The sequence below is a fragment of the Pagrus pagrus genome, assembly GCF_965226575.1.
Source record: "Pagrus pagrus genome assembly, chromosome: 7".
Classification (NCBI taxonomy): Eukaryota; Metazoa; Chordata; class Actinopteri; order Spariformes; family Sparidae; genus Pagrus; species Pagrus pagrus.
The window spans coordinates 11,451,275-11,468,613 of NC_140191.1; the positions used below are offsets into that span (position 1 = coordinate 11,451,275).

The following is a 17,339-nucleotide window of genomic DNA, read 5'->3' on the forward strand; positions in this document are numbered from 1 at the left end:
CAATTTGTGTGTTTAAAATTGTGTTATTACAGTATATGCAGACCTGACAGTTCCAAGTTATTCATCTTTTTTTTTTTTTTGCTGCTATATCAGACTGTATGAAGGCATATGTGCATCTAATTATTCGTGTTGAATGATCCATGAATAATCACATAATTAGCTCAGTAATATGTTACTGTATATGTGTAATATTTTCTTTATTGAGTCTGTTTATAACTTATTTACTTACATTTTAACAAATGCCCAGATTTCTCTAGTGTCAGGCCTGTAAGTACCATTATTTCCATCTGAAATGTAGTGAAGTAGTAAGGAACTTTAAACTGGTTATTTGGTTAGATACAGTAAACTAAACTATTTTTCATGGTGGAGCACTGAAAATGAATTGAGATGGCTCTGTAGTCTGGTAATGTGGTACGGCACTAAAACAAATGTGACTTGTTTAACCATTCTCATATTAGAGTTATTGATCTCACATAGTCACAAATAGATACATTACGTTATTGTCATGCATCCTGCTGAGAAAAGATTAATCGTTTTAAAAAATATGTCGCCTCTTTCACTCGCTTTCAGACACAATGCACATGCAGACGGATCAAACTCTTTACCACAGGAAACAGTGGCGCTCATACCACTTATGTCCACAGGGGCCGCCAGAATCAACAAAGAATTTAAGCCCTTGTAGCGACTTTAAATTATATAATTTGGAAATGCTTTAGTACTTCAACACTGTGCTCAGAGTAAGCACAATGCTTGAGTACAATATACTGGACCCCAACACTCACAACAGCACAGAAGCCACTGAAGTTCACCGATTTTACTTTGACTATTCAAGGTCTGAGAACCTTCGTCAACAAGATCTGTCTGCTGTAACATCCTCCAGAGCAGCTAATATGCACTGATACAGTCAGCAGTGTAACACATTCCTGATCTACAAAACTCTCCTTTTACAGTGTTGTTCATTTTGTACTTTTGCGTGCTTTGACTTGGAGGAATGTAACTCAGGATGCAGAGCTGGGTCTGTTGCACTTGTTATTCCTGTCTTGCCCTGTAGACCAGTCATTTACATGCAGGCAACAAGCTGAGTTCGACCAACTGAAACAGACAAAGCTTTGCATCCCCGACCTGATTACCCTGTTGAACACCTGGGGCTAATTCAGCTGGGGACTTTGATTGGTGGAGATAATTATGCATCACTTTTCTGAGATGAAGCTCCCTTCAGGAGGCTTGACACAAGGTCACTGGTGTGAGGCTTTAAGATTAATGCACTGTTCTGCTTTGTTTCTCCACACTGCTATCGTCCAGCATCTGAAACTGTTGAGCAAGGTGAGTTCTGACTGACAGCCTGAGAACACGTGGGGGTAAAAAAATCTGTGTTGAGAGTGTCTGTGGAGTGTGTGTCCTGTAACACAACATTTAGACCATCATGTGAGGACAAAACTCTGACGCTAAAACTATCAAGGCCATCGGAATGAAATATAATTATTTTTCACAAGATTAAATATATAATGTGTTGGGGTATACTCCCCCAGTAAAGAGCAAGGTGTAGTGCTGGTGAACGCAGCCTTGACTCAACTCCTCCCTCAACAAATTCCCTAATCAGGGCCAAGCTATAAGGCACCTGTGTGCCTTTGTTCTGCTTCCTGCACTGTCTCTGCTGTGGCTGTCCATGTGAAGAATCCCTGTTTGCTCCTTCCCTGAGCATTTTCTGTTTTTGTCTGGTGCATGAGTCGTGAGTAGGCTTAGATTTAAAATGTATTTTAACATGCAGTGAGCCAAGCTAATTTCAGTTTCCCCTTGTTCAGGCTCACCTGCAAAATAACACTGCTGTTTTGCCCACAGTTGTGCCTTTTAGCTTTGTGTTTTAAACCAACTGGGTTACCTTACTTTACTTTGTTGTTTGCTACCTTGTTTATTTGATTACTTGTTGTTTTTCTGACCATTTGTTTAGTTATTTTCTTAAGCAGAGTGCCATATTGTTGGGAGGCTCGGCACCCGTGGTCAGGTCCCTTCACTTTTTGCATGCGAGTAAACACAGGTATACACTATTGACTGCACCATTTGCTGTGAGGTTTGTTGTGCTGCACTAAATGTGAGTAGTAGTAGTAGCACCCCTGGACACTAGTCTGCCGCTCCACATATGGCCTCAGCTTAGTTTTTAAAATAATTTCATACACTTTACTGATTTTAAGAGTTTTTCATTTGCTCAATAACCCTTTCTTTCCCCCCAGCAGTTCCAACCCCTGTCTGTTTATCTTGATTATTTTGATTATTAAAAATAAAACCTTTTTAATTTGCTTCAAAACTCACGTCTCTACTCATTCAGTAACGAGCCTGTTTTCCCCCCTCAGTGCCCCCTCGCCACATAATAAAGAATTTAGCATTAAAAGTTTCAAAATGACGAGTTCTTGTTATATATTTTGTTGAGTTGTGTACTTTATCGGAAATGGTTCCAACAATGTCCACAAATTTACTCAAGGTAATGGTCCATGTCGCTATAACTTCGAGATGGAGCCGGTGGGTGAGGAAGGAGCCGTCAAATGAGACTAAATGTAATATTAAAAAAAGGACTGAACTGAAACTAACTTAAATTTATCCAAATTTTGTTCTGCGCTACGTTCTATTAAAGGAAAAAAAATCATATTGGCACATTTCGAACATACAGTATACCGACACCAATACGTATATCTGCAAGAGGTCAAAATCATATCAGTTGGGTGCCATTTAATACCTCAACATAACATGAAATACTTAAATATGATAGTTTAGTTTAGTAATGGTTGTATAAAATTGACAGCTCAAGCAGGACCAGTTGTTCTCTATTGTTCAGGAGGAAACCTGCAGAGTCTAATGGAAGGTAAAACTGGATGAAATGTTTTTTTATTCCCTTGCATACAGTAAAATTTTAAGTTATTTCTCTAAATTGAACATGTCTTTGTCAAAGATTTTAAATTCCATATCAGGGAACTTTGAGAAAGTTATTCAGATTGTGCAATAAGAGTTCTCTTGATAATAATGCTCTCTGTCACAGTTCATTACCATATTTTATTCCTCTTTTAGATATTGAAACTTTTGCCTTTATATTTGAGTTTTTTTAATAAGTTACCTGCATGCTTCAAAGCTTCTTTCTTTTACTTTCTCAACCTCAAAGACTCATTTCCCATTTCATTTCCCTTTTGAGACTATTTATGTTCCCCTTTCTTTCTCTTTTAAGTCGCACAAACACTCTGATTCTGAATATCCACTTTTAATGACTTTAATTTCCTCCTTCTTAGAAAGGAGAACAAAAGCATTGAGCGTTATCGCAAATCTGACATCTGCATACCCATGAAAGGCATCAGTCATACATTTTCAGAACAAATACATAAGATAACGTATCACAAGCGTTGCGTGTGTGAACAGATGACAAATCAATCATCAAACTTTGTGAGGTTAGTTTTGACTCACATCCTGTATTTCTACTTTCATCTCCAGGAAATCTACACACCAGAACATTGTAGTAGGACATGCATGTGTTTTCATTTGCTTTCGAACATGGAGCTGAAATGGAACAAAAGGAGGGCAAAAGCACTTTTCTGTTTAGATTAATACATTTTGCAACGCACTACAATCCATACTGCGACTATAATCAGAACATCTGAATACTTTTACCAGCCAGAGATGTTGCATAGCTTCTGATATTTACACATCTCTAAATCCAGAAACTATAACTCACTCTTGCGTTATAGGAATTGCTTTGTTCAAATATTAAAACTCTGACAGTTGGTTCATAAAAATGTCAGGTTTCAAGATCACAGTAGTGTTTCTCTAGCTGTCATTATCACCCCATGGCCACTAGAGGTCACTGTTCTATCACATGGGTTGCAGAAGGGACTAAACCAACAGTCGGAAATCACACATACTGCTTATTGCTGACTTGTAAATCACAGACTTGAAAAGTTCTGAAGAGAAACAGTCAGCCTGAAAGCAGTTTGATAACGTGGTGAAACATGTGAGCATCATCCTGCCATCATGTCCCCATCATCCTCTTCTCTTTCTTGGGTAAGTGACTTTGATTACTTACAACTGATAAAGCTTCAATAAGATGTTGACTTTGGATTTTGTCTAATTTGAATCTTTAGTTAAATACAAAGTGGACAAATACTGTTTTCATCTTACAGTGCTTTTGTTTAATGTACATTAGTCTGAGTTAACTCCCTTCTGAGGCTGTGGTTTTGCAACGTTATGCTGCAGCAGATGTCTATCAGTCAGCGATGGTGATAACAGCCTGTTCCTCTTTGCAAATTCTATTTCATAACTGAGACATTTCTCCTGTTGACTCACCACAAGTTTCTCAGTGTCTTGACTAATACACCAGCCACTGGACATCTGGCTCTCTGTCACCCTGTAGGTTTCCTGAATGTTGACATGAACCAAAGTACCAAAGTTCATATGCTGTTTAAAACTCATGTGGCTCATCCACAACCACTCATGTTGCATTGTTAACGTGTTTGTTATTTTGTCCACCACCTGTAGTTGTGCACAATGAAAACTTGCAGCAGATCAGCTCTCATGCTGCTGAAGTTGATGTACATCACTTTACTCCCAGGTAAGAAATAGTTTTTAAACTTTGGAGAGTTTACTCTGTTGGTAACGCTTCAGATCACGGTGCAGTGTGCAGTAATTCTTCCCCACAGTTAACTTATGTGTAGCTACTAATGGTGATCGTGTAGTATTGATACATGACTATAGCAAGGGAACACGAGGTGAAGTAAGAACAAGTGGGGAACAATGTGGGAACTTCAAAAGAATTGATATTGTATTATTTTGTTAGGAGCTGTTCAGTGAAGGGTTGTAATGAGGTGTTACTCAAGTACTGACGTTTTGAGGAACTTGCACTCTTGTTTTTCCATTTTTTTCCTACTTCCTACTTTACCACATTGTGTTAGCAAATATTGTACTTTTACTCCACTTCATTCATTTTTATAACTTTAGTTACTTTGCAGATTACATGCTGAATCAGAGCAAAGTAGCACTTTTCTAATTAATCAGTCTTGGGATGTAAGTTAGTACATTTATTTAAATACTGTACAATTTTTGAGGTACGTGTACTCATTTTCCGCTTTCTGCTACTTTGTTTCCACTCCATTACATTATGAAGTTAAGAATGGAAAGTACAAAATATTGTACTTTTTAGGTAACTGTTACTAATTACTCTCTGCATTCTGCATCAGAACATACAAGCACAATTTTAAATCATATATTTTTTTTATATATATATACACACATACTTACTTGTACTTATAATACTTAAGTACATTAATTGCCAGAAAATTACTTTTGATAGTTGAGTACATTTAATATCAGATACTTTAAAAGTTTTACTCAATTACCATTATATGAGTAACTTTTACAGTACAAAAGTAATATTTCATCTATCTTTATTTTGGTTGACTTTTTGGTACTTGTTGCAACATTAGAATTAATTTATTTTATTGGCAATCAGATTAAAAAAACATTGATTCTGATATTCAGAAAAATGTAAAATATTAGTATACATATTTGTAAATATATGTTCAATTTTCTTCACTTTTGATACTAAAGTACATTTAGTATCAGATATTTTAAGACTTGTACTCAAGTACTATTCATATGAGTGACTTTTACCAACGTCATATTTTAGCGATATATCTTCACTTTTACTCAAGCGTGACTCTTGGGTACTTTTTACAACACTGAAGCTGAATAACAAAGCTAAACGATTCGGGGAAGATGAGATAATGAGTCCTACTAGAATTTAACTCGAATGTGATTTAATTCAAAATTGTCGTTCACTAATTAGCAACACTGGAGGGGTAGAGATGATAAGAAAATGAGGAGGCGAACTTCATTTCACTTCTTAAATAACTATAATGGTAGGTTTGTGTTCTTACTGTGGAAAGAGTGAGTTGAGTATTACCAAGAACATACTGCACACCCGTGTTGTAAAGCAGGTCTACTTACAGTATAGAGGTTCAACCTTATAGTGGAGTGGACTCAGCAGCTTGATGTGCTGTAGCTTTATGTGGATTTACACTGTTGTCACACAGCGTACAGTTCTGTACACCGCAGCTCTGAAGGTTTCTCATCTTCATATTAGAAGCAGCACCTGTTAGTTAAAAGTTTTGAAGATACCACAAAGTTTCAACCTACCATCTTGTTCCCTTGTGCCTACGTGTATCATACATACTGCGCCGGTTCACCGTTTCACACTACGCTGTACATTGTGGGCTATAATCCAAAGTGTTACCTTTTTAAAAAAAACTGTCTAACACTATTCACACATTTTTATGTAACAGTACACACCATCTCTATTATAGCAACTGCTCGGTGATGTAAAAAGTTAAGTTTGTCTTTCTATACTGCTGATGAAAAGGTGAATTGAGTAATTACTGATAAAACAAAGTCGGTCAAAGACGGTAAGTTCATCACAAATGAACATCTGCCATCATATCACCTATCACCATACTTACCTTGTTGGTTTTTTGGGGGGTTTTTTTGTCAGTTCTTGAATCACAAGATGTCAAAGTCCGGCCTGAAGTGACTGGATACCTCGGGCATGATGTCAAACTACCATGCGATTTCATCCCAGGACTAAAGGAAACCAAAATCACTCAGGTTCAGTGGGAGCTCAAGCCACCAGGAGGAGAGGAAATCCTCATTATTGTTTCGAATGACAACCTTGGAGTTAGTGTTAGTAATACGTCTCTAAAGGACAGAGTGGAGTTTGCAGAACAATCTTTGATAATTAAAAATGTGGAAAAGGGAGATGCAGGGTCATACACCTGCAGCATTGCAACCTTTCCAAGTGGTTCATTTGAAGGAACCGCCAACCTTGTTGTTCAAGGTGAGTAAGAAAAGCATTTTCACACAAACTTTACCTATTAATATCAAAATTGGCAATTTGATTACAATGTTTTGTTTGTTTTTTCCTGCGACCTGTTAGTGGGGAGTAACATGGCTTTGATTCTCTTCATATATATTGTCAACATATTGTCTTGTGTTCATCTTCACCAATCAAACTGCAATGATAAATGAACTAGGACTTAAACTTAAAGTAATTTAATGATACACACACGGTTTGTAACAGTCGTGTTTCTTCTCCCAGAACAGATGCCGTTATCATCAGGTGTCGTTTCTGCTGTGGTGATTGCTGTCTTGTTGCTGTTGGTGATTTTGGCTGCCATAGCTTACCTCATCTTCATCAGAAGGTGTGTGAGTGTGTGTGTGTGTGTGTGTGTGTGTGTGTGTGAGAAAAATGTAGAAAAGAAAGCTTTTCCCATAACCAAGACTCATAATCATGAGGTATTACAAATACTGTCTATCAGTATTAATCATCTTAGAATAACTACATCTGTCTGATGTTATGTTGAACAGCAGCACTGTGTGTATGCAGACTAATGAGGATGTTGCTCTTCTTCTTCTTCCTCTTCTTCTTTATTTTGGTCTTTGGCATTTACAGTTACAGTCTTCAAAAGGCGGTAGCACAACATGAACCATGTATGCATGACTTCACCCCATGTATCTTTGTAATTATTATCAGCCTTGTTCATTTTTTCATAGACACAGTGCATGAGGGGATAACTAACCATTATTTTCTTTAAATCTTATTTTGAATTTGGCCTGTACCACAGAGTTAGACTGTCTCTCTTCACAAACATTTTTTGTTTACTTGAATAACAACTAGATTAAGGTTGAGTTTAGTTCATTAGAGTTCATTTTATAGTTAATTCAAAATATTAAAAATGCGCGTTTTGTTGGTTTGTTTCAGCAAACGCAGAAAAACTAATCATTGTGCTTTTGTTTCCTTTACTCAGACCTCATTCTTCAGTCAGGCACCGTGTCCACATTGGTAAGAAAACACGTTCTGTCTCATTCTATTTCTAAACAGACGCGATTCTTTTATATCACCAGTTTATCATTTCACTTCCCTTGACTAAAGCTTGTCTGTCTCTCAGATACAAGTGGTCCAGTGAGGGATGTGACCAGGCCATCTGTGATTGTGAAACAGGAGGTGAGGAGGAGCTTTCAGTATGATTAAGTTTTATAATGCTGATGTTGCGTTAAGAAAAGAGAGATTTGTTTCAGCAAAGTGACATAATGATACAACTGAGCACAAAGTGTCCATCTCAAAACTCTCTCTCACACTTACTCATAGGATGTGGTCTACGCTGATGTCAAACTCAAACCGTCCAGAGATAGAAAACCTTCATCCAGCGACAAACAACCAGGCACGGCACGTGATGATGAAGATGTCACGTATTCTGAGGTCGTAGTTTTGCGTCAGCAGCACGTATGAGACGGAGTGTATGACAGTGTTGTTGAAGTTATTTTTCTTTGAGAAGCTGAGGGAAATGACATTGTTAAAGCTGCCGTATGCAAGCTGCATTCACCATTGACTTTTGCGTCTCCTCACGTCTCCTGTGTCTCGGCCAAGAAGCTGCACTTGAACACACCGCAAAGATGACAGCCGACGCCCAACAAGCCCGTACGTTCTGCGCCTGCGTGAAAGGAAATACCTCTCTGTAGATATACAAACCATTGTTATGATTAAGCAGCATTTTTTTTGACACCCCTCTTGCTATTATAGCTATTTCTAATTCAAACTATGTTTTACAAAAGTTAAAATCGCACTGGCAATGAGGCAGAGGAGAAAAATAAGGAGAAATCATGGATACATCAGCTAATGAGGGGATTTCTCTGAAATGCTCAATCGACCAAAAAGCTGCTGACAAGGGCGCCAACTAGAGCCTCGTCACATGGTGGAGGCAGAAGAGTCTACAGTCACGCTAGCAGCCATGAGTCTGCCTTTGACAAAAATACATCATCGCTATATGTCATTACTTTTGCAGATATTTGCACACAAAATTTTTAAATTTTGACCTCATAGTGCTAGATGAAAACCCAGGGGATCAAAGGTTTTTCACTGGGGATCATTAACGTTTGTACCGAATTTCACAGCAATTCGATCCACCGATATGTTTCAGTGAGGTAGCTACAGTAACTGCAGCCTGGGTGTGATTCAAACATTGGCGTTTTGCTGCGAGTCATCTCTTCTCTCTGTCTCCTGCCTTTCCTGTCTCTCAGGCTGCCACTATCAAAATAAAGCACATATGTCAAGTCGATCTAACCACACAAACCACACTGTTCCCCTCGTGTCCTTTGACCATTGAAGGGGGAAGAAAAAAGAAGAAGAAAAAAATTTTAACCGCACGATCAAAGGGGAACTAACTCACTCATGTGTGCATGGTTTAGGGCCCTAAAAAGTGCCACCAAACTTGATTGATTTTAGTAGTAAAATTATCCTTTTATCGTAATTCAACTAAATTTGGCATCAAACATTTAGATACTACGGTGTGTATCTCTTGCTTTAACTGTTACTATCCAGCATTCGCATATGATCCTTTTTAGGATTAAAGGGTTTGTGAGTCAGAGAGGAAGGCTGCAGTTGTACTCTTTCAAATCCTCACTTGTTCTTTTATAATTCAGCCTGTTTCTTCAAACTTCCTTGCAGCAGCTGCAAACCAAAAACAAGAATTGAATATCACGACACCTTAGTGCATGTATTCTCATAGCACAGATACTGGTAATAGTTGTAGCAGTATTTTACACTACCCTTTATTCTGTCTGCTTTGGGTATGTTGTGCAGATGTTCACAGGTGTGACAGTTTGAGCGGGCCAAATGTAAAAAGGTGATAAAATATGGTTTGCAAAGTTGCTGTAATGATGCACACTGTCACTGTAAACAGTCCCTATCTGTCACCTGCTGGTAGCACGGCTTCCTGGCTGTGTGATGTTGTGGGTGTGAGGTAATGTCAGCTCACTGTGCAGTCAGAATATGAGAACTTAACCGTTTTTTTGTTTTGTAAAAAGACTAACTTAAGGGCATTTTTTTTTTTTTTTTATGTTTTGTTGTTCATCTCCTTTTTTTTCATGGTCATGCAGTGCTTGGAGCTTCAGTGTAATGCATTTGAGATATTTAAGTCCTGTCCTTGTTTATCAGATCATTCAGATAAGCAGACAGACACATAATGCACAGTTCTGTAAAATTTAGCTTGAACAGAAAACTTTTTGTTTGTGGGCTAACGTTGCTTAATAAACATTTGCTCAGACCTTACCAAATCCGTGGTTTCTCATTTCTCTTTTTTACAGCCGAGTTCTGTCATGACAGGAAACCGATAAGAGAGATAAGGTGATTGCTGTGTAAAGGGAGTGCATTGTGAAAGTCTTTCCAGAGCAGTGCATGATCATTTACTCAAACCAAGAAGAAAAAATGCAGCATTTCTTCCACTCAGAGAGCAAAGACAGGTGTCATTGTAGCACTTTGGAGAATGAACCACAGATAAGTTATGTCGTCAAGAAATCAAAGCCTAGGACAGACTGCAAGCAAGCATGGACACTGTGGAAGGGATGATTTGCAAATTGGTATTTCATTGCATTAAAATATTGTGGCTCACAACACATCATTTGTAGTCCTTTTGTGTTTGCTTTGTGTCTCTGTGGTCATTATGTGTCTTGGTAGTTTTGTTGCACTAAATGCTTTTTGTGCTTTTTTGTACTCGTCCCTCTTTGGTCATTTTGCATCTGCATACTGTATGTGGTTGTTTTGCATCTCTGTAGTCATTTTGCTCCTGTCTACATGGTCATTTCACGTGTAGCCATTTTTCATCTATTTGTGGTTGTTTTGCGTCTCTTTGCGCTCATTATGCGTGTGTGGTTGTCTTGCGTCTCTTCTTGGTTGTGTTCCACTTTATTTTAAGTGTTTTGCAACTCTTTTACTTATATTTGTATTGGCTTTGTTGTCATTTGCATGTCTTTGTAGTTGTTTTGTCTCTTTGAAGTCATTTAGCTTATCTTTGTGGTCATTTTGCACCTCTTTGTAGTAGTTTGGTCTCTTTGTAGTGTGAAAATCCTTTACCCACCCTTCCCTTTGCATTAATCCTGAGCTTATTGTGCACAGATCTGAATACTAGTGATGTCCTTCTCTCTTTTTTTCACTTCACACAGTGCAACCCCACAAGGAAATTACATTACTCCCATCCATAATTAGGAGTTAAGGAAACACCACCCTGATTAGGGCAAGATAGCTGAAAACGTTTGGGGAATTGCACATGCTTGATGTGGAAAAGAGTTGTGTGAATTTTGATGAACATGGATTCACTGGTCTGCAGCTCACTGAGCGAGCGTTCACAAAATTTGCAATAAGGAAACATATTTGTAATTTTCACCTTATTTCAGACACATACTGTACTGTATGGACTCTGCCTTCAGGTCTAACAAGAATGTATATTTCTTATTCCTTCCTGAAGTCCATTTTAAAATTAATTACATATGATTGACAATGTTTACACTAACACTGCATACAGTGAACCTTATAGTTTACCATTTTTAACCCTTTTTACAGTAAAAGCCTTTTTTTTCTAGATTCTTGAGATATAAATCATTGCAAACTGTTCCAGTGAGATATGGGTCTAAACTGTACATGTTTTTCACAGCATTGAGCTTTGATTGGGGTAGAGTAATGTGACCCCTCTGCACCTGGTGAGCCATTTACATACATTTGGCCGGCAACCAACATATTAACTGTTATTTTGGGAGTCTTTAAAGCATTAAACGGAGTTATACCACCTAATGTATGCACATGGTTTAAGTATTCCGATGAAGCCAGGGCCGTAGCCACCATTGAGGACACCGAGGTCATGTCCTCGGTACTTTTTTCCTTAAGTTTCGTTTCATTAAAACCGAAAGTAAACACGGTCGCGACGTGACTGCAGGTCTATTTTTAGAACGGCAATTAAATGAATCGGAGCAAAGATGCAACGTGGTGGTAAGAGGCTGCATCAATCCAAGTTATCATTTGTTGCAGCAAGAAAGGCAGAGGATGATCAGGCAAAGAGGAGGAAAGGTGACAATTGTAATAAGCTGAGAGAATGAGAAAAATAGCGAACGAGCCTACAGATGCAACAGATAGCCAATAGAGATGCTAAGAAGCCTGAGCAGGATCTCCACTCTCTCTCTCTCTCTCTCTCTCTCTCTCTCTCTGTCTCAAATTCAAATTCGCGTTATTGGCATGAATGTTACGAGAACTATGTTGCCAAAGCATCAAGAATCAAAGAAACAAAACAAATACAACTCACAGAATCAAATATATACAAATAAAATAAAAAAATAAATGATAAAATAAAATAAAAAAGTATATATGCATTTATACTGTATACCCTGTGTGTGTGTGTGTGCAGATGAAGTGCTGTCTCTCTCTTATACACAGATTGGGTGTCATTAGGCAGTTACAAGTTGTTATATATAATGAAAAATATATATATACAGTTCATATGAGATGATGATGATAATAATAATAATACATAAAATAAAGAAATGAAAAACAACAACAACAATATTATATCATAGCAATAATGGTTGTGTCTGTCTCTCTCTCTCTTTCTCTCTCTCACTCAATTCAATTAAATTCAATTCATTTTGCTTTATTGGCATGACTGTTACAAGAACTATGTTGCCAAAGCATCAAGAGTCAATGAAAACAAAACAAATACAACTCACAGAATCAAATATATACAAATATAATACAATAAAAAATAAAAATAAAAATAAATACAAAATATATATATTTATACTGTATACCTTGTGTGTGTGTGTGTGTGTGTGTGTGTGTGTGTTGATGAAGTGCTGTCTCTCTCTTATACACAGATTGGGTGTCATTAGACAGTTGCAAGTTCTTATATATAATTAAAAAAAATATATATATATATACAGTTCATATTAAATGATGATAATAATAATAATAATATATAAAATAAAGAAATGAAAAACAACAACAACAACAATATTATACCATAGCAGTAATGGTTGTGGTTAGCATTTGTGTGTTTCTCTAGTTTCATGGCAGAGTGTTACGTATTGTGCAGCTAAAAAGTTCTCACTCACTCAATCACTCACCATAGCCTATACCAAACACTTCATGTATACAGTTACAGATCATCTTAGTTGTAGTTTTTTGTGAGGCAGCAACACCACACACACACACACACACACACACACACTCAAATACTTCAGTTATAGTTTTATATATATTTATTTTACGATTACAGCAACGCATTCATACAAAGACACACTAAAATAAATGTTTCATCAGCAACATGGTACTGTGTGTTTGTTTTGTTTTTTCCGGGGGGGGGTCCTGCCGAATGTTGACCTCGGTATTTCAAAAATCCTGGCTACGGCCCTGCATGAAGCATATTAACTTTAAATCTAAATATTCTGCTAAAAGTATGCCACGTTATTTTTTTAAGGGTGTGACAACATCTCTGACATGATCAGTAAGAAATTATGACAAACCCAAACAAAATAGTTCAGCTCTAAACTCTTTCCACCGCTTCTATTACTGGGCTGGCTCTCTAGTAAAATGTAGCTTGTTTTCAGAATTATCTTTCTTATATCTTTACATTATATAAGATTATCAGTTAATCTGATGGATTCTGTGGAGGCAACCAACCTGTGAGTCAACAACACATGAGCGCTACACTGCGCATTATTATTGTCACCTGACCACATGAGGACACTGTTCTACTGGGGGTTATTGACAGCAGCTGGGAGGACTGAACCGGAGGAAGGAAATCATCACAAGTGCACTGCAGTTTGAAACCGGAAAACACAGTGGCAGGATAATTTGTGTAACAATACACCGTGTCTGTCATTTATTCGAGCACAATGAAAACTTGCAACAGATCACTCCTCATACTCCTGTGGTTCAACACGATCCAAGGTAAGACAAGAGGTTTTACATTTTGGCTATTTCTGAAAAGCTTTGGTTGTTCTTGTTTTTACAGAAGTGTCTTCAACTTTTTTTTACTTGAGTGAAGTGAGGCAACACCACATTCAGATACTCCTTTACAAGTGAAAATCCTTCATTTAAAATTGTACTTAAAGTAAAAGTATTACAAAAATGTTATAAGCAAGGAAAAGTTACAAATATTAATAAAGGAAGTCACTTTTGATTTTGATTGATGCATGAAAGAGAAAAAGCAACATGATCTTTTTTTTGTCAGTTCTTGAATCGCAAGATATCAAAGTCCGGCCTGAAGTGACTGGATACCTCGGGCATGATGTCAAACTGCCATGTGATTTCATCCAAGGACCACACAACAGCAATATCACTCAGGTTCAGTGGGAACTCAAGTCACCAGGAGGAGAGGAAATCATCATTATTACTTTTAATGTTATGTTTGGAGTTAGTGTTAGAAATACGCCTCTGAAGGACAGAATGGAGTTTGCAGAACAATCTTTGATAATTAAAGACTTGGAAAAGAGTGACGCAGGGTTGTACACCTGCAGCATTGCAACCTTTCCAAGTGGTTCATTTGAGGGAACCACCAACCTTGTTGTTCAAGGTGAGCATCAAATATCCAAATTTCATACCTGACATACAGGGCTTGAATTCAGGAGCTCAACTCACAGGGAGGTGGGATAAAATGAGGTTTACTTGACCAATAATAAAAGTAGGGTTTGGGTTAAGAGGAAGGCAGTCGGCAGAGGCAAACGTATCCAGATGGGGCGAAGTCAGGCAGGAAAGAGTAGTAAACAAGAATACAAGGGTAAGGCAGGAAGGCAATAGACAATCTGACGAGGAACTGAAATGAAAGGGCAGGTAGTTAGATAATGAGGTAATCATTGGGGATGGTCACAACACACTGAGGACAACTGCTGGATCGAGAAGGAATTGCAGGGTCTGAAATGACGCAGTCGGTGATACAGATTATCATAATTTAGCCGCATACACCATCAATACCAAACTTAAATTCAAAATGAGTTAGACATTTCGGAAAATCTACTTTTTTGCCAAGACTTAGATGAGCGGATCAATAGCACTGTCACTACTAAGAGTGGTATCAATTCATCTCATTCTTGGCAAGAAAGTGAGTTGTTTCGATGTTTCTCCATTGAAAAGGAGATTTTAATTTAGATGAGACTTTTATCTGGTTAAATAAAGAAAAAAAATAAATGAACAAGTGCATTTCCCCAAATTTCCGGACTTGTTGATCATAGTTGTTTGCCTCTTCACAGAAGAGGTGCCACTGATGTTACCTCGGGTGATTGCTGTTGGAGTATTCGTGCTCATAGTTTTGACCATGTTTACCACAACTTACTTCATCATCATCAGAATCAGGTGTGTGTTTGTCAGATGTGTATTTTATGTCGGAGTATACAGTGTGAGCTGCTCGAAAACAAACTCCTTCTATGACCAAGCAGGTCATGACATGAGATTACTAATATATCAGCAGTTATCATGTATTTAGTTAACATTTTTAAGGCTGCAGACACTACATTAAGGTCATTTTACATTCAGTCCATTCAAACTGTAAAGAGAAGCTGTGATTCATTGGTTATTAAAACACAAACTGTACTTCAAAGGGTCTCTGAAATGAATCGGAAGAAAATGTCTTTCTGAAATTAGGTGCAAATGAACTAATTATGACTATTCTTTACTCAGACGTGAGACATCAGTCAAGGACAGCGTCTACACTGGTGAGCAAAAAACACATGTGCCTCTTCTCTCTATTTCTAAACAGCAGCATATTCATTTATATCTGTAGGTTTGTTTCAGTTGCCTTTGACAAAAGCTCGTCTGTCTTTCAGATGTAGTCGGTCCAGTGATGAGTGATTGAGGGAGACAAAAGGAGCTTGGAGTTGTTCGAGACTGCGTACATCATTATAATAGGCTCGTAAGGCTCATTAATTTGTTCTTATTCGTTTTTGGACAGCAGATCAATGCTGGTTTTGTCCGTTTTGACGGAGTATGTGACAATAAGAAAAATGTAGAATAACGTTGTCCTTATTCTTTAATCCTGAAAAATGTGGCTTCTTCAGTCCGTCAGCTCATGCTCTCATAGATCTCACAGCACCTGAATCTTACAAGCCACTCAGGATAGTCTTCTGTAGGTGGTGCTCCTACATGCCACTCATGTCATGCTCACAGTTTTAAAGGGTGAGTCAAACAATTTTACAGATTAAAGTGTGTTTACAGGTCTTGGAGAAGTCCAATGAAAACTGCTCACTACTGTAAGTACTAAACACAACATTTTTTCTGCTTCCTGTATTGGGAGCTTCAAATGGCGAGGGACAGCATCCTGCTGACTTTGATGATGCTTTGACTTTTCCTCTAGTGTGAGGTTGATATTTGTCACGCATGCTAGCACAGTGAGTTATGATGAACCTAAACATTACCTGCATGTAAGCATTATCGTCATGACCATGTTAGCCTACTTTCGTGACATTAGCGTGCAGCTCAAAGCACCACTGTACCTTCACAGAGGAACTAGCACTCCTGACATTTAGCTTGTTTTAAATGCCCTTTCTACAGAGCACCAAAAGTCCCCTTAGGTTGTTTTTTTCTATCTCGTGCACAAATGTGAGTATTCTTTATTAAACCAAAACAAAGTTGCTGGAAATAATAATAATTCAATAAGATTAAAATAATACAGTAACAAATTAGGGTAAAACATTCACAGAATAAACACACAAAAGAGAAAGCATGCTAAAATAATGTGTTTTAAGACATATTGAGGAAACAGCTGGCTGCCTGATGTCCTCCCACAGGTCGAGGGTCCCTGTCTCTGATTATGTCTGCTGTGTTCACCTTGTGTTCTCAGAACATCTGAAGACAAAATCATTTTTTGATGTCTAAAAATATTCTTACGGGTCTGTTTTTTTAATTTGCTGTGTTGTTTTATTTATTTAACATTGAAATTCACTGCTTAATAAATTGTTTTTCATTTTGTGTATTTGTCAAGCAGTTACATCTGTTTTCTATCTATTGATGCTTAAAATTTGTTTACACTTTTGAGAAAAATCAGTCCTGTTGAACAGGAACAACAGTGCACAGTAAATTGTCTCTACATTTGCTGTAAAATAGAACTAACGCTCTGTTTCGGAGCTGTTGTTGCTTAATAAACTTCCTCATTTCCACAGCCCAATCTGTGGAAAACACCAAAACCAGCCTGAACCAATTTTGTCATTTTTCTTCTGTACAGTAGCGTTCTTTCATGACAGGAAACTGAAATGAAAAAGAAGAAAAATGCGGTTGTGGGTACACTTTGCTGATAATACTTCTGTTCTTTAACTGGTAGTTTGAATGCAGGACTTTAACTTGTATTGTAGTACTTTTACATTGTTGTATGTTGTTCCATATCAGTAAGCAGTGTTGTATAAAGTAACCAAAAGTCATACTTGAGTAAAAGTAAAGATATTGTGTTAAAATAACTCTTTGGTAAAAGTGAAAGTTGTCCGTACAAATAGTACTTGAGTAAAAG

General features: G+C 37.5%; 2 protein-coding genes across 2 annotated transcripts; both read left to right on the top strand.

Annotated features, from left to right (window-relative positions):
- The first annotated feature begins 3,956 nt into the window (after window positions 1-3,956).
- Window positions 3,957-10,131, top strand: LOC311260003 (uncharacterized protein). Its single transcript, XM_084357487.1, has 7 exons — window positions 3,957-4,038; window positions 4,513-4,585; window positions 6,521-6,862; window positions 7,124-7,226; window positions 7,833-7,867; window positions 7,974-8,029; window positions 8,174-10,131. Exons 1-7 carry the CDS (start codon window positions 4,009-4,011, stop codon window positions 8,312-8,314), a joined length of 780 nt encoding a protein of 259 aa, XP_084213613.1. The 5' UTR covers window positions 3,957-4,008; the 3' UTR covers window positions 8,315-10,131.
- A 3,453-nt stretch (window positions 10,132-13,584) lies between these two features.
- LOC311259593 (nectin-1-like) lies at window positions 13,585-17,187 on the top strand. Its single transcript, XM_084356828.1, has 5 exons — window positions 13,585-13,795; window positions 14,079-14,420; window positions 15,094-15,196; window positions 15,521-15,555; window positions 15,667-17,187. The coding sequence occupies exons 1-5, from the start codon at window positions 13,741-13,743 to the stop codon at window positions 15,693-15,695; spliced, it is 564 nt and encodes a 187-aa protein (XP_084212954.1). The 5' UTR covers window positions 13,585-13,740; the 3' UTR covers window positions 15,696-17,187.
- The last annotated feature ends 152 nt before the right edge of the window (window positions 17,188-17,339 follow it).

What these genes read in the sequence shown, in the direction of transcription:
- LOC311260003 (XM_084357487.1), top strand. Translation starts at nt 4,009, where the DNA reads ATGTCCCCATCATCCTCTTCTCTTTCTTGG. An exon ending in TACCTCATCTTCATCAGAAG is followed by an intron (nt 7,227 to 7,832) that starts GTGTGTGAGTGT and finishes TCCTTTACTCAG; the next exon opens with ACCTCATTCTTCAGTCAGGC. An exon ending in CTGTGATTGTGAAACAGGAG is followed by an intron (nt 8,030 to 8,173) that starts GTGAGGAGGAGC and finishes ACTTACTCATAG; the next exon opens with GATGTGGTCTACGCTGATGT.
- LOC311259593 (XM_084356828.1), top strand. Translation starts at nt 13,741, where the DNA reads ATGAAAACTTGCAACAGATCACTCCTCATACTCCTGTGGTTCAACACG. An exon ending in GTGGTTCAACACGATCCAAG is followed by an intron (nt 13,796 to 14,078) that starts GTAAGACAAGAG and finishes TTTTTTTGTCAG; the next exon opens with TTCTTGAATCGCAAGATATC. An exon ending in TTCATCATCATCAGAATCAG is followed by an intron (nt 15,197 to 15,520) that starts GTGTGTGTTTGT and finishes TTCTTTACTCAG; the next exon opens with ACGTGAGACATCAGTCAAGG.